Source organism: Arachis duranensis, chromosome 5 (genome assembly GCF_000817695.3).
Source record: "Arachis duranensis cultivar V14167 chromosome 5, aradu.V14167.gnm2.J7QH, whole genome shotgun sequence".
Taxonomy (NCBI): domain Eukaryota; kingdom Viridiplantae; phylum Streptophyta; class Magnoliopsida; order Fabales; family Fabaceae; genus Arachis; species Arachis duranensis.
Window position 1 is genome coordinate 85425953 of NC_029776.3, and position 25153 is coordinate 85451105.

Genomic DNA, 25153 nt, shown 5'->3' on the forward strand with positions numbered 1-25153 from the left:
ATCTTAGAGATATTTTAACTTTTAATAAATTTTAAGAACAAAAAATATATTTAGAACTAATACACAATTTTTTATTCGTGCAATAGTGACATCACCATAATTTTTGTGGATAGAAATGACAATGAGTTTCTATGAGTTTGTGTTCCTCCATCTCCATTTAGTAAAATACTTTTCATTTCTGTTTTATCCAAATTTATTTTTTTATGTAAAAAAGGTAGATACCTATATATATATCTATGGATATTAAATTTTAATTTTTTTAAAAAAATTAACACATCCATAATAAAATTAATATAATTCAGCTAAATATATTAAATCAAACACAAATTTAACATAATAATATATACATAAATTTTTTTGACATAGTTAAAATAAAATAAATTAAAATTATTTATATAACTTATATACAAGGACATTTAAATAAATTTCTTTTATAAAAATTTTGCAGATTTCCATAAGACAGATATCACAATTTCCGCTCCATCCCTATTAACTTACGGAAACAGGTTCTGTCTCCATAAAAATTTTACAGATTTTCGTTAACTTCTACGTTAAAATTAATCTCTGCTGATATATGCAAATTTTTTTATCATCCCTGTTTGTAGACTATATCATGCTAATTGTTTGCTTTTGCTATTCTCTTGTAATTTGTTTACAAATAACTTTGCTTATAAAAAGGATCTGAGTTTTAAGTTTGGGAAGAAATGTTAACGCTTTTTATTCACTTCCTGCTTATTATTTCTGCATAATCCAACTCCGCTAGCAACAAAAGCATCATTCAAGAGCCTCGTTTAAATTTGAAAATCGATCCATTTTCAAATGAAAACATTCTTCACAAATCACAACATTAATAACACCAAAAAATAATAAAACTAAAGTTTGACAATACCTTAACAAAACAAACTCAAATTCATAAATAGAACACTCAATCCATAAATCCAACTTTTCAAATTTTTAAAAAATCGAATGTAAAATAGCCTTATGAGCTTATCCACCAGCTCTTATCCTACAACCATTCACCGCACAACCCTAAACCCAGTTGCCATATTCACCACCAACATCACTTCCATGAATGTTGATGACGTCATCATTTGGAAACTCCAAGGGAATAGAATTGAGATCAATTTTAACCCTGGCCTTGCCCTTATTCTTGTTGGAATCATTCTTTGACTTTGACTTTGATAAAGTTGCTACTTCTGCTTGGGCTGCAGCCACTGCATCGATATAGGCTTTGAGCATTTTTGACCCATCAAAATTATTGTTGTTATTGGGCTTAATGAACTTGTACTTTTTTGTGGGCCTACTCCTCTTAATTGTATTCCAACGATTCTTGATGGAGTTATCAGTCCTACCTGGCAATCTCTTTGAAATCTCAGCCCATTTGTTTCCACCAGCTTCCTTGTGGGCTTTGATCAGAATCATGTCTTCTTTCCAAGTCCATGGCCCTTTCTAAATTTGTGAGGTTAATGTTAGGAGAAAAATAGATCTTATAAACAAACAAACAAAAATTTATTCATCTTCACATACATAAAAAAATAATAAAAACCTAAAATAATATGAAATTTCTATAAAGATTTTATCATATTTTATTTAAAGACTTTTTCATGTACAATCCATGAAAAAATATATCTTATATATTTCTCTAATCATTTCTTTTATCTGTCACAAGTTGAATGAATACTTATATTCTTAATCAATAACAATACTGAAATTGTTTCACTATTTTCTCTCTTCATTATTAAGTATTGTTTAATAATGTTGCATTAAAATTACTCTTAATTTAATTTTTTTAATTATTGATATTCAAATTAAATAAAGTGATAGACAAGAAAATGAAGTATAATAAATTATCATAAAATAATAACATTATTTCAACATCTAAATTGTAAATAAAAACCTATTGTGTTTTTGTCCTAAAATATTTTAAAAAAATTCTTTGTGCGTGTGTAATTTAGAAATTTAGAAAAAGTGGAATTTAAATTTATTAAAACTTGATTCACATCCAAACAAGCATGAAACGTACGCTTGTATATTGATCAATGGAATTTATTAGTGCTGTGTGAGATACTCCCTTGTTCCACAATCCGAGACTATTTACTTTTTATCATCCTGATACTAAACTATTTTTTCGCACACACACGCATGCACACATAATGATAACGTAATTGATTAATCAAGTATTGTTAACTCATCTATTTTTATTTTGGCCTCTTCATTGTCAACTTACTTATTCATCAAGTAAATCTTAATATCTTTTATCACACAAATATTAATAACTTTTTTTTTATATTTCTAAATCACAATATTAAAATATTCACACATATTAAGAAATAAATTATTTAATTAATAACATTTTTATCATTTAATATTTTACCCATACTTAAATGGTGAAACAACATTAAAATTTTAAAATAACTATCATATTAATTTATTTGCATTTTTAGAGATATTTACACTTTTTTTATTTTGTTTGCTATCTTGTTTACATTCAACACTAAATATAGTCGTAACTATCTTGTTTGCAAACCAGAAAAATGTAATATATTATCACATTAGTCGCATAAACAAGATGGATATAAATAATTTTCATATACCATATAGCGATAGCAAACAAATTAAAATTCAAAAGTGTGAATATCTTAAAAAAGAATACATAAATAAGTAAATATGATATTTTATCTTATTTAATTTTTTAAAAAAAGTCTAACAACATTAAATTTATTTAAAATATTTTTAGACAAAAATAAAATATTTCAAATATTAAAATTGTTTACTCAAAACTAAAATAACCTTTTACCTAAAAGAAAAATGTGGTAAGAATGCACCATCTTTTGTAATTAACTAATTATACTACCATTATCCAAATTTAGGAAGTGAAGGAGATAACAAAATATAGAAGCTCAAGTAATGTAAAAGTTTGCATTCAAACGAAATAAATGACATTTATGAGTCATCAAATTTATTAGAGAAAAAATCCTAAACGGCGTTGATAATTATGTCGAAAAACAACGAGATTCTTGACAAAAAAAATATTCAACAGAGTTTCTGGATTTTATTTTTATGGGAATGATTAGCTTATGTGCCAAAAAAAGTCAATGTTATTTTTTTATACAGGGACTAATCAGTCCAAAAAAAATAAAGAATCGGGTTGGATATTTTTTTTTTATCAAGGTCTCATAGTCCTTTTGAAATAATTTTCAGGGGAGTCGAATTAGGTATTCACTCAATTTATTATTTACCACCATAAAAAATTACGAAGTATAGCTTCGAAAAGAAAAAGGATCCATGTGTTTATCAAAAATAAAAGATGAAGAAAATGAAGCAGTGAAAAAGGAATAAAAACCTTAAGATTTGGCTGGAGATGGTTGTGCCATCTCTCTCTACACTGCTTCCCATTCCTGCCACCAAGTAATTTTGCAATTTGTGACCATTTCTTCAGCTTATTCTCATTCACTAATGCTTCCAGAGTCCTATAAACAATAAACTAAAATTAAATTTTCCTCAACTGAAACTAATTAATAAGACCCCTTTTTTTAAGAGTGGTAAAAAAAAGAAACATTTTTAATAAGAATTTCGCTAAAAAACCAACTTAAGGTATAGCTATTATAGCTAACTAATTAAAAAATACGCTAGTAAAATTCCACTACTCTTATTTCTAGAATTTCAAAATAAAAAATAAAAGAGTTAACTGAATTGGCTTTTGTTATAGTTGATTCTGTAGGTTTTTTCCTCAATAATAATGACTTGCAAGAAGTCAATAAGGAATCAATTATAATCAGAAAAGAATTTAATGAGAAAAGAAAACCAAAAATGAAGGAAGAAAGAGAGCGAGAACATGCAAAAACACGAAAAACCTGTGTAAAAGTTGTTACATACATGTCCTGATCCGGTGTCCATTGACCATGAATGTGGTTGCCAGTGGGAGGCGCATTAGCATTAGCCCTTTGGCTACGAATGTGGTTGCGGCGGCGGGGACGAGCATTGGCATTAGCCCTTGGATCCTTCTCTGTAACCAGCAGCGGAGCAGCATGATGAGTAGTTGTTGTTGTAGTCACTGTTTTGTTAGAAAAGTCCCATATCACCACTCTATCTCCGTTTGCCACATTCATGCTGCTGTTGTAGTTGCCTTTTTGCAAAGGATTTTTTTTATTATTTTGAGCTCAGATTCATGAGAAGCATGGTTTAGACTCCATGCAGAGAAAGCCACTTATAATATATTGTGTGTCAAACAGATTTAATTGTTGACGCACAGTCCACTTTAATTGCACAGAGTAAGTCTAATAATTACATGGTAGAAATTCAGGGACATTTAATTTTATGTAAAATTAATAATCGAAAATAATTAGATAATAATTTAATTAAATTTATTAAATTATTTAATAATTTTTAACTATTAATTTCATATAAAATTAAATGCGTCTGAATTTTTACTTAATTATAATATACTAAAAATCACTTTTCAAATTAATAACTTATATGTAATATAAGTTAAAATATAAATTATATATTAAAAATAAATTAAATAATAATACTGATTTGATAACTTATTTTTTGTTTGCACGTTATCTTTTAATTAGAATATGTGTATACATGTAGCAATAAATTTTGAAAATAATTAAATAATAGCTACTCACAAAAATATTTTTTATATAAAAATAATAGTTAAAATATAAACACATTATATTAAATAATTTAATCAAACATATTAAATTATATAATAATTTTTAAATATTACATTTATGTAAAAACATCACTATGTAAATAGTCACCTAATTAAACGAGCATTTATATAATATACAACAATATTAGACGTTAAAATAGATTCTCTTCATATCTTTTCATATTTTCTACAAACATTTCGCCTATTGGTATGAGAAAATGAGAAATAGTTTAAAGTTTCTTAAAAAGTCAGAATATAATATTATTTTTGTCTCTAATATTTGAGGTAAGTTCTAAAATTATTTTTAATATTTAAATTATCATATTTATATTTCTAACATTTTAAAATTTTTTTCAATGTTGTCATGTTGTTATGGATCTGTTAATAAAATTGATGACAGGATAAAATTGAGACAATTTTGAAATATTGACTTAAATAGGACGAAAATATTGGGGACAAAAATGATACATTACTCTTAAAAGAATAACCAAATCAAATAAAATAAAAGTAAATTTTAACAACAGTCGGACAAGTGGGGAATGTTGGGGTAAACCAGAAAACTTTGGGTAGAGCCGGATCTAAATATTGGCTAGGTAAGCGTCCTGTAGTAAGAGGAGTAGTTATGAACCCTGTAGATCATCCCCATGGGGGTGGTGAAGGGAGGGCCCCGATTGGTAGAAAAAAACCCGCAACTCCTTGGGGTTATCCTGCACTTGGAAGAAGAAGTAGAAAAAGAAATAAATATAGTGATAATTTGATTCTTTGTCGCCGTAGTAAATAGTAGAATAGAGAAAATCGAATTTGTTTCTTCGTCTTTATAAAAAATAGGAGGAATTCACTATGACATTAAATTAATTAAAATAAACTGTAGAATGAATTGCATTACGAATTCAAGATTTTTATTCGTCATAGAATACTTCTAGAATGATTATTAGTAGATAAATTTCCAGAAAATGAAAAAGAAATGAGTATGATACATTGATACATATATAATAGGGTAAAGTACTAAATTAGTCTCCTATGTTTGGGCGAAATCTTGTTTTGGTCCTTAAAGTGTAAAGTGTCTTATTTGAATCCAAAAAAGTTTCATTTAGCTTTAATGTAGTCCCACCGTGAGGTCAAAGTTAAATAATTAACGGAATGTCCTACATAACAGCAGTACAAGAATAAGGTCGATAATCTGGAGAACAAGTACAATCCCCAGAGGTACAAAATCAACCATGGATGCATCAATACATTTATTTATCATTCTCTTTAGTTCTACAGAAAATATTTCATTTAAATTAAGAAAAATAATAAATAAATGTATTGATGCATCTATAGTTGATTTGTACATCTAGAACTTGTACTTATTTTTCAGATTATCGACCTTGTTCTTGTAGTGCTATCATGTAGGACATTATGTTAATTATTTAATTTTAACCTCAAGGTGGGTCTACAGTGAAGCTAAATAAAACTTTTTTTGATTCAAATAGAACATTTTAAACCTTAAGGACCAAAACAGGATTACGCCTAAATATAGGGAACCAATTTAGTACTTTACCCTATATAATAAAAGTATAAATTATACCATTTTATCTCTAATCTATCGAATATCTTTAATGTTTAATTTAAATAAACTTTATTTTTAACTTACAAATAAATTTAGTATTATCCTTCAATGTTATCAATTTTTTACGGTATGTAGTTATTCAATTATTTTTTTAATCACATCTAAATAAATTATACTTAATCATGTTACTTTGATTCTAAATAAATTTATTCTCTTTTAATTTTACTCTTAAAAATTTTTACTCATCATGAAATATTTGTAGAATAACTAATACATAAACTTTCAAGACCATAATACATATATAATAAAGTATAAATTATACTTTTTATCTCTAATGTATCGATATTTTTTAATGCTTAATTTACTTAAATTTTATTCCTAATTTTAAAATAGATTTTAATTTTATCCTTCAATAATATCAATTTTTTTACGATAGATAAGTATTCACTTATTTTTTAAAGACATCTAAGTAAATTACTCTTAATCATATTACTTTTATTCTAAGTACATTTATTTTTTATTAAGAGAAAAATTAATAAATAAATTAAATAATTATCTGTCGTCAAAAAAATTAAAATTATTGAAGAAAAATTAAAATTTATTAAAATGTAAAAAATAAAGATTAATTAAATTAAACATTAAAAAAGTTTGGAATATATTAGAGACAAAAAGATATAATCTATACTTTACCATATATGTATATGTTGTTGTTTTCCTTTTTGAAAGTTTATATAATAGTCATTCTACAAGTATGAGTAAAAATCTTAAATTCGTAATACAATTCATTTTGTTAAAATTTATTATCAGTTTACTTGATCTGTTAATTTTTCTAAAAATAATATATCGTTTTTATCCCCAACATTTTCTTTCTATTTAAGCCCTTAAATTTTTAAAATCGTCTTAATTTATCTTACCATCAATTCTATTAACAAATCACTAACAAGAGCGTAAAAATGGTGTATTACTACTTTCGCATGTTTCTTATACTTGGAGTTTATATGTTTAAATTTTAGAGGGGATGTTTTTTGGAAATGTACAATTAAAAACAAATGAAAGCAAACTATTAAACAAAAAAAAATTGGGTGTTTCTTTTTCTTGAATTTTAGATGTTAAAATTTTTTAGAGGTTTCAGATATTTTTTTAGGAATGTACGATTAAAAGTAAATGAAATACTTGAGTAATAAAGTATTCTTTCTACCAAAACTTCTTTTTTTTGTTCTTTTGTGTTTTTAACTCTCTTTTTTGTTATATTTAAATCTCTAATGTTTTAAAATCGTCTCATCTTAATTTTGTCCCACTATCAATTCTATTAGAGTAAAGTATCATTTTTGTCCCCAACGTTTGGAGTAAGTCTTAAAGCTGTCCCTAACGTTTCAATCGTCCTATTTAAGTCCCTAACGTTTTAAAACTGACTCAATGTTGTCCTACCGTTAGGGATCCATTATCAGAATTGACGGCGGGACAAAATTAAGACAATTTTAAAACGTTAGGAACTTAAATAGGACAAAAACGTTGGAGACAAAAATAATATATAGAAATAAATTTTAATTTTATCCTTTAATAATATTAATTTTTTTACTATACATAGTATTCAATTATTTTTAAATCACATCTAAATAAATTACACTTAATCATATTACTTTCATTTTAAATAAATTAATTTTTTTTATAATTTTACTCTTAAAGATTTTTAGTTATCATGAAATGTTTGTAGAATGACTAGTATATAAACTTGCAGAAAAGAAAAAAATAATATATATACAATAAAATATCAATTATACCTTTTGTCTCTAATGTATCAAAATTCTTTAAAATTATAAAAAAAATAAATTTATTTAAAATGAAAGTAATGTAATTAAGTATAATTTATTTAGATATAAATAAGAAATAATTGAATACTATTTACGGTAAAAAAAATTAATATTATTGAAAGATAAAATTAAATTCAAATTTATTTTTATGTATCGTTTTTGTCCCTAATGTTTTCGTCAATTTTGTCCTGCCGTCAATTTTGTTAACGGATCCCTAACGGTAAGATAACATTGAGTCAATTTTGAAACATTAGGGACTTAAATAGGACGATTGAAACGTTAGGGACAACTTTTGGACTTACCCCAAACGTTAGGGACAAAAACAATACTTTACTTATTCTGTTAATTTTTCACTAACGATAGGACAACATTAAAATGATTTTAAAACGTTAAAAACTTAAATAAGACAATTTAGATGTTAAAGAACAACTTTAAAATTTATCACAAATGTTGAAGACAAAAACAATGCGTTAGTCTAAAAGTTAAAGCCTAACCAAATAAAAAATTGATTTAAAAGTTTATTGATTCAATCAAGGTATAATCGAATTATAATAGAAAATACATTTATGAAAACCAAATTAGGAAATAATATGACTAAAATGTTCATTTTCAAATTTCAGGAACTGAAATTATTGATGCACATAACTTAAGAGGCACTAAAACGAACCTAGGCTTATGAAAGAAAGCATAAAGACTAATTTTAATTATCAAAGAGTAAGGCTGTTACCCCGGTTCAACAATATATTGAATGATGATGAAAATTGAAAACAGAAACACGAGGAAGATGCAGTTTTCTTTTTCCTCCATCCAAATAGTGGATTTAATTAATTAATCATGAGTACCTGTTCAGTGTTCTCTAAAACCGACTCACAGATTACACACACAAAAATAGCAAGTCTTGTAAATAAAATCTAAAGCTCGCATTAGCAGACGGCAAATTACAACTCAAAAGCACAAGTGTCAGTGTGTCACCGTCACATTTGTTCGCTGCTTGCTTTCACCAAAATATATGCTGCTAACTACTTGCAACTAAACAAAACACCATAATAATATTCGTTACTAAGTTCATCTATGCCATTTCCAGGCTTGAAGGCTTTTTTCCCATTCAGCCCCTCAAAAATATACACTTGCCATGTACTTCACTACCAAATCCTAGGTTGCCCTTTGTTCAAGTAACATTGTCTTTTCCATATGCAAAAGTACACCAAAATAACCTTTAAGTAAGATTGTTAACCACAGCTGAAAAGCCTCTAGTCTGCATTTTGATATACACCATCATCTTGACCTATCATGCCTTCTTCATCAGGTATCATGCCTTCCTCCTCTTCTCCATTATAGGAAGATCCACCATACTTCCCGTCACCATGAGACCCTCCCCACTCCTTTTGAGTACCATTGTTCGATCTACCACCACCAGGAGAGGATGGTGAACTTCGATTAGGACTGCGTCTTAATGCTTTTTCCTCTGCATGCTGCTGTCGATATGGGGAGGATGATCGACCTTGCCCCATAACAGAGCGATGAAAACTGTAAGGGGGGGAACGTTCGCGACCAGTGGGAGCCCGGTCCTTGCTGTAGGGGGCAGGACTGCGGCTTCGGTCCCGATTAAAACCCTTGCGATCACTATCACCTCCACCACGTTCCATCATTGCTTTGTGAAAGCTGACATTGGAATTTGGTGGGACCCTGACAGGGCTACGGCTACGGCTACGACTGCGATCACGGTTTTTGAAGCGATCACTCCAACTAGATCCCCTGTCAGGACTCCGAGCCCGATCATTCCTACACCACAGAGAAAACATATTTGTAACCATTACTTATAAATATCTAGAATGACATCAAGAATCCTTTTACAGAACTGAAATCCTCTTGCACAAACTCTTTAATGGATCAATAATTTTTGCAACAAACAAAATAACAATAAAAAGCTAAACTGACCTCTGTGAATCATAGTCTGACCCACGACCTCCACCTCTGCCAGAAGCAGACCACCCACCCTTTCCTCCATAACTAGAGTCGCCAACTCTGCTACCATATCCAGCATCACTACTACCCCTTCCACTGTATCCAGAATCACTACCCCTTCCACCGTATCCAGAATCATTATTCCTTCCACCAAATCCAGAGTCACCGCGTCCCCCGCGGCCAGAACCAGAAGAACCCCATCGTCTGGATCTATTCATCCCACCACCCCGTCCTGACATATCCCGAAGTTCAGGAGGAACTCGCTGGTTTGCACCTTCCAAGACTTTGATGAGGTCTGTAGCATGTTTAGCATCCTGCTCCCCAAAGAAAGTGTATGCCAAACCAGTGGCCCCAGCTCTCCCGGTCCTCCCAATCCTATGAACATAATCTTCCACTCCTGTAGGGAAGTCATAGTTGACAACCACCCTAAAAAACATTTATTAGCCACTTTCAGATGTGATTATCACTTTCCAAGTCTTAAGCTCATATTATGTAAACAGATTCCCAACAGAAAATATTTGTGCTATAATAAAAAAAGAAAACTAGTCATCAAAATAGGAAAAACCTGATGTCTTTAATGTCCAATCCTCGAGCTGCAACATCCGTAGCAACAAGGACAGGAGACCTCCCAGTCCGAAATTGATTCAAGACATGGTCCCTCTCAGACTGGGATTTATCCCCGTGAATAGCAGCAGCTCCAAACTGGCGTGCAAGATTACGAGCAAGTTGATCACACATTTTCTTGGTAGAACAAAAAATAATTATTTTAGATCCTTGATCCTGTGACCGCAAAATATTTTCCAGTCGTCTCTGTTTCTCCATGTAGGTCAATACTTCAACATGCTATAATAACACAAAACGATGTATTAATCACAGTTGTTACCAATCCCCTAGCATCAATACACTGACTAAACAAAACATAGCATTTTGATGGAAAGTGACTTGCAGTAGATGTCAAACCTGAGTAATAGATTTGTTAGCAACAAGCTCATCTACATTCCCGATGTTCACCTGAACGGGATTGACCAGCAGGTCAGCTGCAATTTTCCTAACCTCCTTAGGCCATGTTGCAGTATACATAAGAGTTTGCCTACGAGCAGGCACCTCATTTACAATCTTTCTAATTTGAGGCTCAAAGCCCATGTCCAGCATCCTGTCTGCCTCGTCCAGCACTAGATAAGAAATCTGGTTAAGAGTAATTCTCCTCATCTCAAGAATATCATTCAAACGGCCAGGAGTGGCTACCACAATATCTGCTCCACGATCAATATCCCTCAATTGAGGACCCTTTGGTGCTCCTCCATACAAACACTAGAGAAGGAAAAAAGGGAGAAAAAACAGAAATACATACAGTATTAGAACCCTTTTGAGCAATATTTGTTTCACATTTTCATTTGTGAGTACAAAAGTAATTTTCCATCAAGCCGAGCAAGACATCGAATTGAAGAGATAAAAAAATAAATAGTAAGGATGATCATTAACTAATTACTAACAAGTTCCTAACAAGAATAGTTACTTACTGCACAAGTAATTTTTGACGATTTCCCAAACTTCACAGCTTCATCTTGTATCTGTGTTGCCAGTTCCCTTGTTGGTGATAGTACCAATGCTGTGGGGCCCATTCTTGGATCATTACCAGTGCGCTTGAGATGAATAAATGCTGGAATTAAATACCCCAGAGTCTTCCCTGAACCTGTTTTAGCAATTGCAACTATATCTCTACTTTGAAGAGCAATAGGCCACGACTGTGCCTGAATTGGAGTTGGGGCAGAGAACCCAGCATTTTGTACCTATAAAAGGAAAATCCAGGAGATTGGTTTTCTTTGGGACTTATAGAGGAGTGGTTAATGCCGGAAGAAGCATCATCCTCCATGTGCAAGCCACCAATGCTTGCTGATGCAAGCTAGCGCAGGAGGAGGCCTCTTCTTCCGTACAGACCAAGTGGCAGACTGAATCATGACCAACGGCAGTCCCAGCCACGAACTTGGATGATTCGGAAAGCCCTTGCAAAAACTTGGTCCACCGTAAAGGGCGCTCCAAATAAAATGCTAGCCCACAAAAAGAGGGCACCACAGCGTACGACATTAGCTCCTCCCCAGGAGCAAATATCGCACCTACGACAACAAAGTAAAGATAGCAAAAAATTATCATGAGCCTGAAACTTAGAAATTGAAGCTTCAGGAATTTTGCAAAGGAAACACTTGGTCAGATACCTAAGGGATCTTGTTTATCCTCCTAGCGGCAATTATTTGGGAAAGACAAGAAAAGAATGGATGGTCTTACCTCTCTAAGAATCTCAGAGGGAAGGCCACTTGAACCGAATGACGTAAGTGGTGGAGGAACATCATCACCCTAGGAATATAAAAAATGAAAAGCATAGAAAGTCATGTAATTGGCACAAGCCTAAGAGCAAGGGTAGCATTCGATTATCCAGACTGTTTCTCAAACACTGGCAAATGGAAAAAATTATTTCACCAGTGTATATATTCTAGTTGCGACAACGCCAAATGCAAATATACAGAATATGAACATATAATGACATTGTAATATGACATTATTTGCCTATGATATACTTACAGTAACTGTAATTTCATGCCGACGCCGATAAGCCTCTGGAGATAACCCAACTCCAGTATCTGGTGCTCCTTGACCTTTGATAGAGGAACTAACATTTCCAGCAGAATGCATCCCATTTGGAGTATTATGAGAGCTAAAATTTCCACCTTTCGACTCCTAATACGAAACAAAAGATCAAGTAAATTAAGTCCCCAAACAAACTAGAAGGAAAAAAACATACAATTGTTCTTCCAATGCTACCTTCCTTCTCTATAGCAAAATGATAACTTCATTTTCCTACATAAATGTAATTCCCAAACATCTCTAGCATCTATTTCATGTGAAGGAGAGAATCAATTGTTCAATACAAACTGAGAGACCAACTACTCATCATTCATGAGGACACCAGGATAAGTCATTTTTAAACCAAAACTAGCATATATTCTTTAGTGGCATGGGTCATCTGAGGTATCAAATTGCCAAAAGACACAGACGGTGCACAAGAATCTTGCATCATCCAGAACAGCAGAAGTTCAAGAAGTTTTAAAATAGAAGAAAATAAAAGTAGGGTATAAACCTGGTAGTTGCGCAATCCACCTTCATTGTTTGACCCACCTCCACTGTTTCTATCATACCTATCACTCAACTCAGGACTGCGACCACGCTGCTGCCCTTGAGATGACTGTTGAACCTGGACAGAGGAACTAGACACCGAAGAAGAATACTTAGGTGGGGCAGATGAGCTCGAAGGCCGCTCATATTGGGTAACATTAGTTTCAGGATTCCAAAAATAAAGATACCCAGTCTTTCCATCCACAAGACCGCGCCATGGTTTTGGTAAAGTAGGGTCTGGTGGTGCATACCGCGGACCAACTGAAGAGGCAGTTGCTGTGGCAGCCATTGCAAGGGAACGGCAATGTAAATCTAACATAACCAACCAAATTAGTTACAATCAAATCCCATCCAGCAATAATTAAAACTTGCACGTCGTAAATAAGTATAATTTAACCCATGAGACGTGTTTGACTACAACGATAACGGCACAGAAATAAAATTTCAGTCACCAGTCAAATCAACACATTTTAATACAAAGAATTACTCCAAGTCCATTATCACCAAAACCAAGCAAGCATAATTCGTCCACAAACATAGAAATGACCAACCCAATTGCCAGAGACCAACCAAAGGAAAAACCGCACCCAACCTAAGCTGAAGAATACAAGCTCAAAAGATTCCCCAGCATATTGACAAACCCTAACCCGCAACATTTCTTTTACAGAAACCCATTTTCACATCCAAAAAGAAAAACTCCCAAAAAAAAGGGCTCAGAAGCTGAAAAAATTATCAACATTCAATCCATCTAATATTAAGCTGAATAATACCCTAAAATAGACACATGCAGCAGCGGAAACTCAGAAAGCATACTTCCGGGAAAAAAAAACAATAATAAGCCCTAGATTCAGTGAACGACGCACCAAAAACCTAACCACGCAACAAGCAAACTCTATTGATTTTCACAGAATCCAGATCTGACGAATCGCGACACGGTGCTCGGAATGCGTGAAAAATCAAAACGAAAATTGACAAATAAAAAAAATCGGAAGCGAATCTTAAGCGTACCTGTGTATAGATAGATGTAAACGAGAACTAGCCTCAGATTCTGCGTGCAACTTCTATGCAGTATGTACGAATATGTAATCGGATTCGGGTCCGGGTTGCGGGTTTTCCGGGTCGACGAGGCCCAACGGCACGCACCGGAGAAGGGGAAGTTGAAGTAGCTGACGGGAAATAAGAGAAGGAACAGCGAACGGAAGAGAGACCCTTATTTATAACAATCACGTAAGCATATTAATTATTAATTATTAAAAAATAAAAAATATAAAAAGGTTAATTAAAATGTAGGTTATTTTAATAAATGGAAGTAATCATCCTTAAATTTGTAATTGTAATTTTAGTGGTAAGAAAAATCATTATGAATGTATTTCTATATATTTGATTATTATGAAATAAAAATATTTAATAAAAAAATAGTCTAATAAAATAAGTTTTGATCTTTTTTTTCCGTGTAGTGGTGGTGTTGGTGTGTGTGACAGTGTGACGAAAAGTTAGCGGTGGTGGATGGATATAGCAGTTATAGTTTCTTTTCTTTCTTTTTTCTATTTTTTTTCGTAATTCAATAACGTGTCAAGAAAATTTAAAATATAAAAATTCCCAGAAAAGAAAAATATCAAAGCAACCAACAATGTAACTTTGTCAAGTTGGCTATGCGTTCTATAGGGTTTGGTTTGGGCCATCTCACTGCTAATTATGACTTGGTATGTTGGCTTTTCTTTTATTGAAAAATTAGAAGAGTTTTAATAAACTAAGTTCACATTAACTAAAAGAAATCAATAAATTACATCTTCTGAATTTTATTAAGTTCAATAAATTACATCAATCTCTATATCTTGTTTTTGTAATTTTTTAGTACATTTTGAAATGGAAAAATAGGAAAGAAATAAGTAAACTTGAAAGGGACAAAGTTATTGGTACATCATCAACCAATAGAAAAATATCCATTCTCTTTGGGGTACTCATTTGTTTTACGATGAAATATGATATGATGATATTTTTTGTCCGCATACGTTAAAGTATAAATGAAAGATTATTTCATATTCTAGTAAGAATAAATTGCTATTTGTATCTATAAAAGATATAGATGCTGACAAATGTACCTGTATAAGAATAAAACAGAAAATGACTTTCGTGTATTAAGAATATCGAGACATTGATTACACAATCGGTCCATTAGAGTATTCTTGGCACAAAGAAATTATCTTCCGTAGTACAATTGTCATTTTATTCTTGTATGAATACATTTGTCAGCGTTTCTATCTTTCATGAATACAAATAGTAATTTATTTTTCTAGTAAAATACTAAAAACACAAAACAAGAAAATGTGAACATTCGTTGAATGTATGTTTTATATCCAATAATTTATTTATTCAATATCTGAATAACAAAAATACTATTTATATACCCAGAATAATCAAAATTCAATAATTATATATTATATATTTTATATTAATAATTAATTTTAATAACTAATTTTAAAATACATCTAATATTGCCTTAACTCTTAACATAAAATTAAATTTATGGTTTGGTTCGATAAAATTTAAAAAATAATAAGGCTATCTTAATCTAAAGCTTGATAAACAAAGTTTTAAGAACAAGCCCAGTCACTAATTTGAGTACAGAACAAATAAAATAAACTAAAAAATGAACTAATTTTAGTATGGTACTAATTTGCATCAAACATGAGCTGAGTTTGTTAGCATTTTTTTTTCCTTCTTAAATTGATATAATTCACAAATTAACTGAATTCATAAGGTTGACAGAATAATAGAGAATAGATTTTACAATAGATCAATCACTTTAGTTTTTAATTGTTTTGATTGACTTTGTTCCTAGAACAGAACTGGTTACTAATGATATTAGAAACTTGATCTTGGTCTTCCATATCATTAAAACTTCCAAACATGGCAAGATTCAAGACCATCATTAAAAGCAAAGTTTGTTTGAAATAAGGCATAAACAAGATCAATCCAACAGGTAAAAATAAGTCGAAGAGTCTTCAATGTCATTTTCTTAAAATAGTAAAAGTGAAATCACAAATGTGAAAAATGAAAACTTATTTAAACCCGTTGCCTTTACTTTGGCAACAAAAATGGGGTGGGAACTGTTTCCAAGTTAGATAACATCCAAAATGTTTGGACTTTACAAAGAACATTAAACACAGTTTTTTTTTCCCTTTTTCTTTCTTTCTTTCTTTAGACATAGTTCATTGGTTGGTGGTCATTATATTCTTAACCAAGTCAAGAATACGGCAGTAATCAAAAAAGAGGGAAGATTCTTTACCCTCTAATCCATCCCTGCTTACCCTATTGCTCCCAGCAAGGTTGTTGCAAGGGCTGCCGCCAACAATGAGATCGAAACCCCCAAATGTGTTCATCAGCTTCTCGATACGATCGCCGTTTAGCTGTTGCACATCATCCAAGTCAATAAGATTACCCTTCTGGTTTGTTTGCTCCCACCAGCTTCGAACTATGTTTCTGTTCACTTCTGACTTCTCAACTGAAACAACGTTCTTAAGGGGGATGCCAAGACGATGAAGGGCAACCTCAGCACCGCCGATCCCAGAAAACAGAGAAAGAATGTTCATACCATTGGGATACATGTCCTTCAGAACTGACAAGTGGTATGCCACTGTGTCGACCTGGAACAAACAAAATATAAAGAAAATATAAGTAGCTTTTCTAAAGCAAACAACGTTTTCGTCTTAAGCTATCAAACCCAAATGGGAAGTTACACACAAGAATAAATATCGAAACTGCACAAAATTTTTAGCAGAGTGGCAGGCTGATAAAGTTGTTATGACGGCAAGCTCACCCCAAAGGATATTGATGGGTGCTTCAAACTACATATATAGATTATACAGATATAGACATAGAAAATATTCTCATACCTGGAATGAATTGCCAAGTGACTTGTATCTGTCAGTTCGACTTATCCCGCCTCCTCTAGTGTGGTTCCTTGGGAAACCCAACAGTGTTTCAACTTCATCAGGCTCTAGTGGAGCAACCTTATTCCTTCCCACCCAAACCAGATTCCATTTCCGACACTGCTCAAGAACAAACCTTTGGACATCCTCAGGTGGCTCTCCATCATAGTTCTCTAGAGCCTTCCTGATTCTCTCTGTTAGTTTTGCACTGCCAATAGCTGTTTGCAGACAATTTAGTTTGGTCCTAGTGTCCCATGAAGGCCACCACTTCCTTGTTAGGGGAAACGCCTCATGTATTGTACGTGGCGGAAGTGGAAGAAGTGGGAATCTGTTTTCAATGGGAAGATTGTGGATATAGCCCCTTTTCCTGGCTGCAGCGCAGAAAAACTTTGAGTCAACAAATTCAGGTTCCACCTCATACAAGAACCTAGAAATAGTTTGCCAAACCCCCTTTGGTGCAAGTGCCACATTTTCATAATAGAAGTAAGGAGGCCCAACAGCATCGTCTGGAAGTTTTCTGTGTTTTATGATAGCTGGCTCAGTAGGAACCCCAAAACCAATCATCGGGTTTGGAAGATGAAGTGGCTCATCATCATCTTCACTGATTATTCTCTTCTCACAGCTTTTAGGCCTTTTCCTTCCCAACACTTCTAATTCATAATATCTTCGCTTATTTAACTTAGAAATGCCAGGCTGTGAAAATAGAGTTGAAAATTAGTTAAAGATCTAATAAATGCTTGAAACTGAATTATCGGATAGATGACTGACCATACAATTTAAAGGGTGAAAGATTATCAGAAAATTACATGCATTAGATTTTCTATTTTTGGAAAATCATAATGTCACTCCTATTTTGACAGTGCCACTCTTTTTTTCAATAAATTTATACAAACATACAACAGAAAAAAAAAACGTGAGAAGTAGCATTATCATTTTCCTCTATTTAATGCATCCCATAATATCAATATACTACCTTTTCTTCAGGAGGTAGAAGAGCATCTTCAGCCTTTGCCATTTGAGCAACACCTATAAAATCTATTAGTTCATCTACAGAAGAGTTGCAACCTGCAGTATTTAATAACCTAAATGAGGCCAATATAATAGAGTAGAAGTCAAACAGATAGAAACTACGTAAACTTAAGAACACAAAGAAAAGAATTTCATGGAAGGTCATTATCGTGGTTGATCAAGCTAAATTGCTGAAGATGTAATTTGCGCAACAAGCAGCCTTATCCCACTAGGTGGAGTTAGTTACATGGATTGGCTCCACTGATCCCTATTATGTATCATGCCTACAACGAAACTGTTTACACGTAGATATCCTTTTACCACCTCATGTATGATCCTTTTGGGTCTTCTTGTACCATTCGTCTCCTCTCTACCTTTCATCTCATCCATCCTCAAAACTGGATGCTCTGCCGATCTTCTTCCCACATGTCTAAACCACTTGAGATGAGATTCTACCATCTTTTCTACAATAGGTACTACTCCAACTTTCTCTCTTATATCTTCGTTCCTCCTAACCAGATGCTCTGCCGATCTTCTTCCCACATGTCCAAACCATATGAGACGAAATTTTATCTTTTCTACAATAGGCGCTGCTCTAATTTTCTCTCTTATATTTTCATTCCTTATTTTGTCCATATGTGTGTAGCCGCTCATCTATCTCAACATCCTCATCTCTGCCACAGTTAATTTATGTTTATACTCACCATTTGCCATCCAACACTTTGTTCCATATAATATAGTCGATCTAATGGCAGTGCGATAAAATTTCCCCTTTAAGTTTTTAATGTACTTCTTTGTCATATATAAAACCAAACGCACTCCGCCACTTCGACCAGCCCCACAATAATAAATTTCATTATCCACTAATCTAAGATGCACCTTACCACAAAACTAACCAACATTCCTACATGGAAGCTGTATTCAAAAATGCTTAAATAAAATATTGAGTTATACTGATAAGCCCTAGTAACAAAATTCATGCAATAAGGATAAAATCAAAAAGTTAAGAAACTACGGTCAAATAAAAAGATAATGAATCCTTAAAATGCACCTAATCTTTCTATGGCAATTAGGGCTTCATCCTGCTTGTACCCCATTTTCACCAACGTCAATACAATGTTGTCACTCCCACGAAGAGATTTCGTCATTTCCTGTAAGAAAGTAATTAAACAGTCCATAATTAAAATAAAAAACTTGCAGCCAAATTTTTTTCTTGAATACCAGATATACAAATAAAAGCAAGTATGATCACATGAATCACAACAATTTCATTTTACCTGTGCAATACATGGATACCTTGCCCAGTTAGATGGGATTGGCAACATGGACAAGAGAATGCCATAGTGCCAATAAAGGAACATAACCATATAATTTATGTTGTCACTTGTCACAGAGTATCTCCTCAAAAAACTTACATTGTTATCTAAAGGTATGTAAATGGTTGTATATCTAACAAACCCTTTAATATAGAGTCTAGTGGCATTAAAGCATGGGTTATTGGCAAACAATCCTTGTGGATTTGATACAATATCATAAACCTAATTCTCAACGGTTGTTGCATAAAGCTATACGAATGTGTTTATATATTCAATGTAAGCCATGTTTGAAAATGATAATATGACCATAACTTTATTTCCTAATGCTGAAGTACTAAGTATGGTAGCAACAAAGACAGAATACAATGATTATATTATAATTCAAATCATACAAACAATGAGCACTAGGCAAAAGACATCATATTCGAAAGAGCATAGACTACCTCCTCATCGGATAAAGCATCAGAATCTGAGTTTTCCCAAGAGCTCACTCCACCTTCAGAAGAGCTAAGATCTGGCTCAATTTTTACTTGTGGTTGATGGGGACTTTCTAAAACCTACAAATAAAATAACATAAATGCCAAGACAATGCTAACTTTTATACTTGAAATTGAAAAATAGGCAAACAATATACTAAAAAAATGTTGGTAAAGACAGCCAGAAAGAGCATCAACAAAAAAACATATAAAAAAGAAAAACCAAAATTTACCAAAGAGCAATGATTTGGTTCAATTCGCTGTTGGGGCTGAGGAGAACTTTCTATAACCTGCAAATAATTACAAAAATCAAGATAATTCTAACATTTAACACTTCAAATTTCAAAAAGAAAAATTAAATTGTACAATAAATGTGTGAACAATAACTCAGTAGAAAATGTTATCAAGCCAAAGAAGACCAAACTGAAAGGCCAAGAGAGAAAGAAAAGTCATTGTTTTTGCAAATAAAAAATTAAAAAATAGAGAAAAAAAAGGGACAAAAACAAAATGCAATCAGCATTAGTTCATATAAACATGGGAAACAGAATACTTGTTTAAAATACTCTAGTGAACCTCCAAATTTTGTGAAGGCATTCTTCCACATTAATTCTTACTAACATGGTAACCACAAGCCCAGAAAGGTCACTTGTCCGGGGATTGTAAAATATTATCCCTGTTGTATTAAGACTCGATTATATATAGGCAACTCAAGACACAAACTGGTAAAAGTCCAGTACTAATTAAGTAATAATTCCATACAAATAAAAAAAAGAGGAGAAAAATTCTTGTTTGTGTGACCTTAGCGTATTTTAAAGGGGTTCCCCCTTTAACAAGAAAATGATGAGGCCTTAAGAAGCCACTAAGATATCCCCAAATCCCATACCACAACAGAGACAAAAGAAACAATTTAGAAGCATTTCTCCTGACCAACAAAATTAATTCATTATTTCATTACCACTTATTTCATATCAATATAAATTGAGTGGAAGCTGGGATTTAATTATACCCAATAGAGTTTACACATGAACAAAAATATGTTAACATATCCAATGTGCAAAATTGCAAACTGTATATTAGTAGCATAACACTTTAAATGTAGGTGAGTGGATCCTGATTCCTGAATGATACGACCCAGGTAGGAATTTAAAGAGAGAAAAAAATCACACTGATCTTTGATTTATTGTGTAGTTTAGTATGTGCTGTTTACACATGCAGAACAAAGAAAAAATTGCCAATGACTTGGACACAACGGTTTCTTAAATTATGTGTGGGTGAGGTGAGACAACTACATCATGGTACATGGTACTGCGTATAACAAGGAAATAGTTCCAATGGACAATACTATGGGTGGCACTAACACAAAAATAAATAAATAAGCAAAAAGAAAATATCAACACACCGAGTACGAGAGAAGTTCTTCAAGTAGTTTGTCTTCATTTTCCTCACCTGGATGTTGATCAGAGCAAACATTACTTGTGAACCTAACTTACAAAATCTTTACTCAAATTTGGTGAAGTAGTACCATTACCATATTCCTCAATTACTTTGGAGACCATTTCTCTCGGAAATCCCATACTCACGAAATGATCAAATACCTTGGAATTAGATGGACCTGCAGAGGGGCTTGCCTTAAGAGAAGAAACGATAGTTTCATGTTAGCATTTTAAAAATTCCATTTCTTTTTCGGAGTCTTATCCATATTTGGTTTGGGTTTATAATGATTTCCAGTACAAGGCATAACAGAAATAGTGGATGCAAAATCACGTAATATGTCCTTATAAAATTCAAGTCATTAAATAATAACAAAGAAAAAATAAGCATATAAATTCTACAAATTTTAAATGCACATGATATGCATAAAACAATTTTCTAAGGCCTTAATTCTCAAAAGCAGATTTCTGCAATGACTTACAAGGTTAGCTAATCATATATTGAATTGTAATTGTTAGTCAATTATACATCATTCATACAAGATTACAATGTAACATTCAGAACCAGTAAAGGACAAAATAAAACTATAGCTGCACCAGCTTTCATCTTTAGAAGAGTACTATAATTTCTACAGAAAATGTACGTGTATTAACCTTAACTGTCCTTCCTTTTCCTTCAATAAAAGGGATTATATTAACAAGATTCATACAATTATATTTTTAAAAAAATTGTATTTGAAAACTTTCAATCTTATTTTATATTCCACTTGTTCTCTGGGTAATTGGGCATCTAATCTGTTTTCTTGACATTCAACTGATCACAAAGATAAACTTACACAGAAAGATAAGTGTCTAAAACATTACCTCTCCAGACCCAGTGAGAACCGCTCCATTAGGAACAGTTAAACGTAAAGAAGAAGACTGAAAGTTCTCAATTTCACGCTCATCTTCGCTGTTCCAATCAAAGCTATCACTCTCCCCACCAGACTCATCGCCACCCTGCAATAATTCCTATACATCAGAAGGAGCAGAAGCCATAAGCTTATTTTTTACTAGTAAATCATACCATCTTCAATCTCTCAGCTTTGCAAAGACACAGATCTTCGGGCTGCCCACACAAAGAAACAATGGTCATATATTACAAAGCTATAAGAATGCGAAAGCACCAACCAGTAGAAAAAAGGTCCAAAATGGATAGCATATCATCATCATCATCATCATCATCATTATTATTATTATTGGGAAAGAACATCTCAAGCAACTATCATGAAACAGTACTGAAGAACAGAGGATCACAGAACAGCTACCATATCCAATAGAACAAAGCAAAGGAGTTCTCAAATCCCAACTTTATTTAGTAGGAAAAAAAAAACATGTAATTATACCAACACATAATTATGCATCACTGTACCCTGTTTTTCTTTGTGATTCCATCATGAATCATTTCCTCCCATCCTTTGTAAAACTCTCAAACAAACTACGGTTTTAATTATTTGATTCTCGGGCGCACACAATGTTTTATCACAACGACTACATTTCAGCTCTGACCTCCCAAATAGACCTTTTTTTTCCATGGTATCCATCAATTCAGCGGGGCCAACGACTAATCCGTCGCGAATCGGAGCTCCATTTAAGGGTTTGGAGGTGGCCAATGAATTGCTGCATGCACAAGACTCTATTTTACTCATCAAGACATTCCATCCTCTCTATTACAATGCTGCTCCAGTTTCAACAGAAAAACTAAACGGGCCAAACAACAATGGATTTCACACAGAAATTAGAAAAATAAACATGCTATAAACCTCGCACACTGTTGAAATTAAGCAAGGTAGTTAACTTGAAATTAAGCAAGGTAGTTAACTTCTAAACTCTTGAAAAATTATAATTAGTGCCTGAAAAAATATAAATATAACATCATAATTTAAACATAAGCAAAACGAAATCACACTTTTTTATGATAGAATTGAGAACCCAAAAAAAAAAGGGGGGGACCCAATGAAAGATGGAACTCGTAGCAGCAGTAGCAGCAAAGAACAGAGAGCCAATAAGAGAGACTAAGCGATTAGGCTAGGGTTCACATATTAGGCTCTCTCTTTCTGGGATCAGTAATCACAACTCAGAACAACACATGCATTGATACCAAAATAAAACAAGAACTATAAATGTGAAATATATCAAAAAAAAATCGCCATTCCCAGAAGCATGACAAATACCCTCGAAGAAAAAAAATCTTCGAATTTTTAGTTAGCTAACCCAAAACACCATAAAATTTCACCGAATTAACAACAAATTGGAAAAGAAAAAAAGACAAATGCATGAAGTGGAACAGTTACTTGCCTCTTCCTCTCTCCTTCTCCAAATCAGCAAACTCAGACGGAATCTACAATGTCGATTTCTCTCTCCTCTGCAAAAATTCAACACAAAAAACTCAACTACCACACTAACCTCAGAAAAAAATCCAACATCATCAGAGAAGAAAACACTTGCATGCGAATTTTGCTTTGCTGAGAGAGAGAACGTGAGAAAGAGCAGAGAGGTTTTGAAGTTCCGAGGAAGCTGACTCAGTCCGAGTCACGGCGCGAAGAATCGGTATTTATCGTCACCATCACCATCTAACGCGAAAAAAACAGCACAGTTTTCACCGCACTCGCCACTCGCGCATTTTCTCTCTCTTGGAAAATTTTTTCCACTGTTGGAATATCCATGTTAACCGACAAAATCACAACGGTAAAAATATTAACAGTAATAGTAACCGTTGGTTCTAATCCGTTGGATTTGAATACTTTTATTTTCTTTCTTTTTTATGAGGAAGATAAGAGTTTGATGAAGATAAATGAACGGTGATTTAAGCATTGTTGAGAATCATAGTGTAGGAAATTGTGTTAGGTGAAAATGGAAAGGAATCTCTCCTTTTCATTCCCACTTATCACAATTAACACAATATGACAAAAGTGTCCTTCAACACTTTAACATGTGTTTGACCAGATACATTGAATATAGGAATAACTTTAAAGCTTAAATAAAGTTTTTAAATGAGTTTAATTTTGATATATTAAAATATAAAAAAAATTATATAAATATTTAATTAAGTTTATATATCGAAGGAAGAGAATAAGAATTATATATAGTCGTGTAATTAAAAATATGTATGATAGAATTACAATTCGATTATATTTTGTTGGAAGGAAAGAAATAAAGAGAAAGGAAATAGAAAGGAAAGGAAAGGAAAGAAATTGACAAAAAAATTTTCTATTAGTATAAAATTATATCAGAGATTATCTTTAAGTTCATATATTTTCACATTAGTTTTGAAAGTACTCACAAAGCATATCTAATAACCTGTGTCATGGTGTATATTTTTTGCCGATGATATCGTTTTTATGAAAGAGTTAAGGGATAGTCTAAATAAGAAGTTGTATTTATGAAGAGAAGTTCTATAAGTACATGGTCTGCGCATAAGCCATAGCGAGACGGAATATATGAAATGTAAGTTCAGTCGTCGAAGGAAAAACCCTAATACAGAGGTGAAGATTGGAAAAAACATTATATGAAAAGTTAAAAGTTTTAAGTATTTTGGGTACATCATACAAGATAATGGAAAGATTGAACATGATGTAAATTATAGGATCCATGCAAGTTGGTCAAAATGGCGGAATGCTTCTGGTTTTATATGTGACAAAAAAAATACATTTAAAACTTAAAGGTAAATTCTATCACACTGCTATCAGACCGGCTATACTTTATGGTACAAAGTGTTAGGCGGTTAAAGAGGAGCACGAACATAAATTAAGTATGACAGAGATGAAGATGTTGAGATGAATGAGTGGTCATACGC

At 32.4% G+C, this 25153-nt stretch overlaps 3 protein-coding genes across 11 annotated transcripts; all 3 read right to left on the bottom strand.

The window, feature by feature from the left end:
• Positions 1-746: 746 nt before the first annotated feature.
• LOC107490013 (transcription factor MYB118-like) lies at positions 747-4150 on the bottom strand. 2 transcript variants are annotated; one of them, XM_052261281.1, is made up of 3 exons: positions 3877-4150; positions 3344-3398; positions 747-1449 (listed from the first exon to the last, which is right to left on the bottom strand). In XM_052261281.1, exons 1-3 carry the CDS (start codon positions 4107-4109, stop codon positions 1030-1032), a joined length of 708 nt encoding a protein of 235 aa, XP_052117241.1. In that variant the 5' UTR covers positions 4110-4150; the 3' UTR covers positions 747-1029. The 2 variants fall into 2 exon arrangements, with proteins under 2 accessions (XP_052117241.1, XP_015966270.1); XM_016110784.3 differs by having other exon boundaries at positions 3344-3470.
• A 4771-nt stretch (positions 4151-8921) lies between these two features.
• Positions 8922-14352, bottom strand: LOC107490065 (DEAD-box ATP-dependent RNA helicase 46). Of its 2 annotated transcripts, XM_016110832.3 has the most exons (10): positions 14165-14352; positions 13345-13468; positions 13122-13248; positions 12566-12721; positions 12272-12340; positions 11509-11778; positions 10949-11299; positions 10554-10831; positions 9962-10414; positions 8922-9805 (listed from the first exon to the last, which is right to left on the bottom strand). In XM_016110832.3, the coding sequence occupies exons 2-10, from the start codon at positions 13443-13445 to the stop codon at positions 9274-9276; spliced, it is 2337 nt and encodes a 778-aa protein (XP_015966318.1). In that variant the 5' UTR covers positions 13446-13468; positions 14165-14352; the 3' UTR covers positions 8922-9273. The 2 variants fall into 2 exon arrangements, with proteins under 2 accessions (XP_015966318.1, XP_015966317.1); XM_016110831.3 differs by having other exon boundaries at positions 13122-13468.
• A 1788-nt stretch (positions 14353-16140) lies between these two features.
• LOC107490066 (DNA (cytosine-5)-methyltransferase DRM2) lies at positions 16141-23957 on the bottom strand. Of its 7 annotated transcripts, none has more exons than XM_016110837.3 (12): positions 23806-23957; positions 23656-23722; positions 22385-22426; positions 22183-22329; positions 21417-21516; positions 21288-21334; positions 20122-20178; positions 19856-19969; positions 19148-19247; positions 18062-18153; positions 17053-17781; positions 16141-16803 (listed from the first exon to the last, which is right to left on the bottom strand). In XM_016110837.3, exons 3-12 carry the CDS (start codon positions 22385-22387, stop codon positions 16369-16371), a joined length of 1824 nt encoding a protein of 607 aa, XP_015966323.1. In that variant the 5' UTR covers positions 22388-22426; positions 23656-23722; positions 23806-23957; the 3' UTR covers positions 16141-16368. The 7 variants fall into 7 exon arrangements, with proteins under 7 accessions (XP_015966323.1, XP_020998617.1, XP_015966322.1 ...); XM_021142958.2 differs by having other exon boundaries at positions 22183-22317; positions 23806-23956; XM_016110836.3 differs by lacking the exon at positions 23806-23957 and having other exon boundaries at positions 22183-22317; positions 23656-23799.
• Positions 23958-25153: the final 1196 nt, after the last annotated feature.

Bases quoted from the DNA above. Each gene is read 5' to 3' on its own strand.
- LOC107490065 (XM_016110831.3), bottom strand. From the start codon at position 13,445: ATGGCTGCCACAGCAACTGCCTCTTCAGTTGGTCCGCGGTATGCACCA. The intron at 12,722-13,121 runs GTTTATACCCTA...GTTTCGTATTAG, and splicing joins GTGGATTGCGCAACTACCAG to GAGTCGAAAGGTGGAAATTT. The intron at 11,300-11,508 runs GTAAGTAACTAT...TTCCTTCTCTAG, and splicing joins CGTCAAAAATTACTTGTGCA to TGTTTGTATGGAGGAGCACC.
- LOC107490066 (XM_016110834.3), bottom strand. From the start codon at position 22,762: ATGATTCATGATGGAATCACAAAGAAAAACAGG. The intron at 22,427-22,729 runs GTACAGTGATGC...TTGTGTGGGCAG, and splicing joins GAATCACAAAGAAAAACAGG to CCCGAAGATCTGTGTCTTTG. The intron at 20,179-21,287 runs GTGTGTTGATAT...AATTATTTGCAG, and splicing joins AAGAACTTCTCTCGTACTCG to GTTATAGAAAGTTCTCCTCA.
- LOC107490013 (XM_016110784.3), bottom strand. From the start codon at position 4,109: ATGAATGTGGCAAACGGAGATAGAGTGGTGATATGGGACTTTTCTAAC. The intron at 3,471-3,876 runs GTATGTAACAAC...TATTGTTTATAG, and splicing joins TGGACACCGGATCAGGACAT to GACTCTGGAAGCATTAGTGA. The intron at 1,450-3,343 runs GTTTTTATTCCT...TCACAAATTTAG, and splicing joins ATCTCCAGCCAAATCTTAAG to AAAGGGCCATGGACTTGGAA.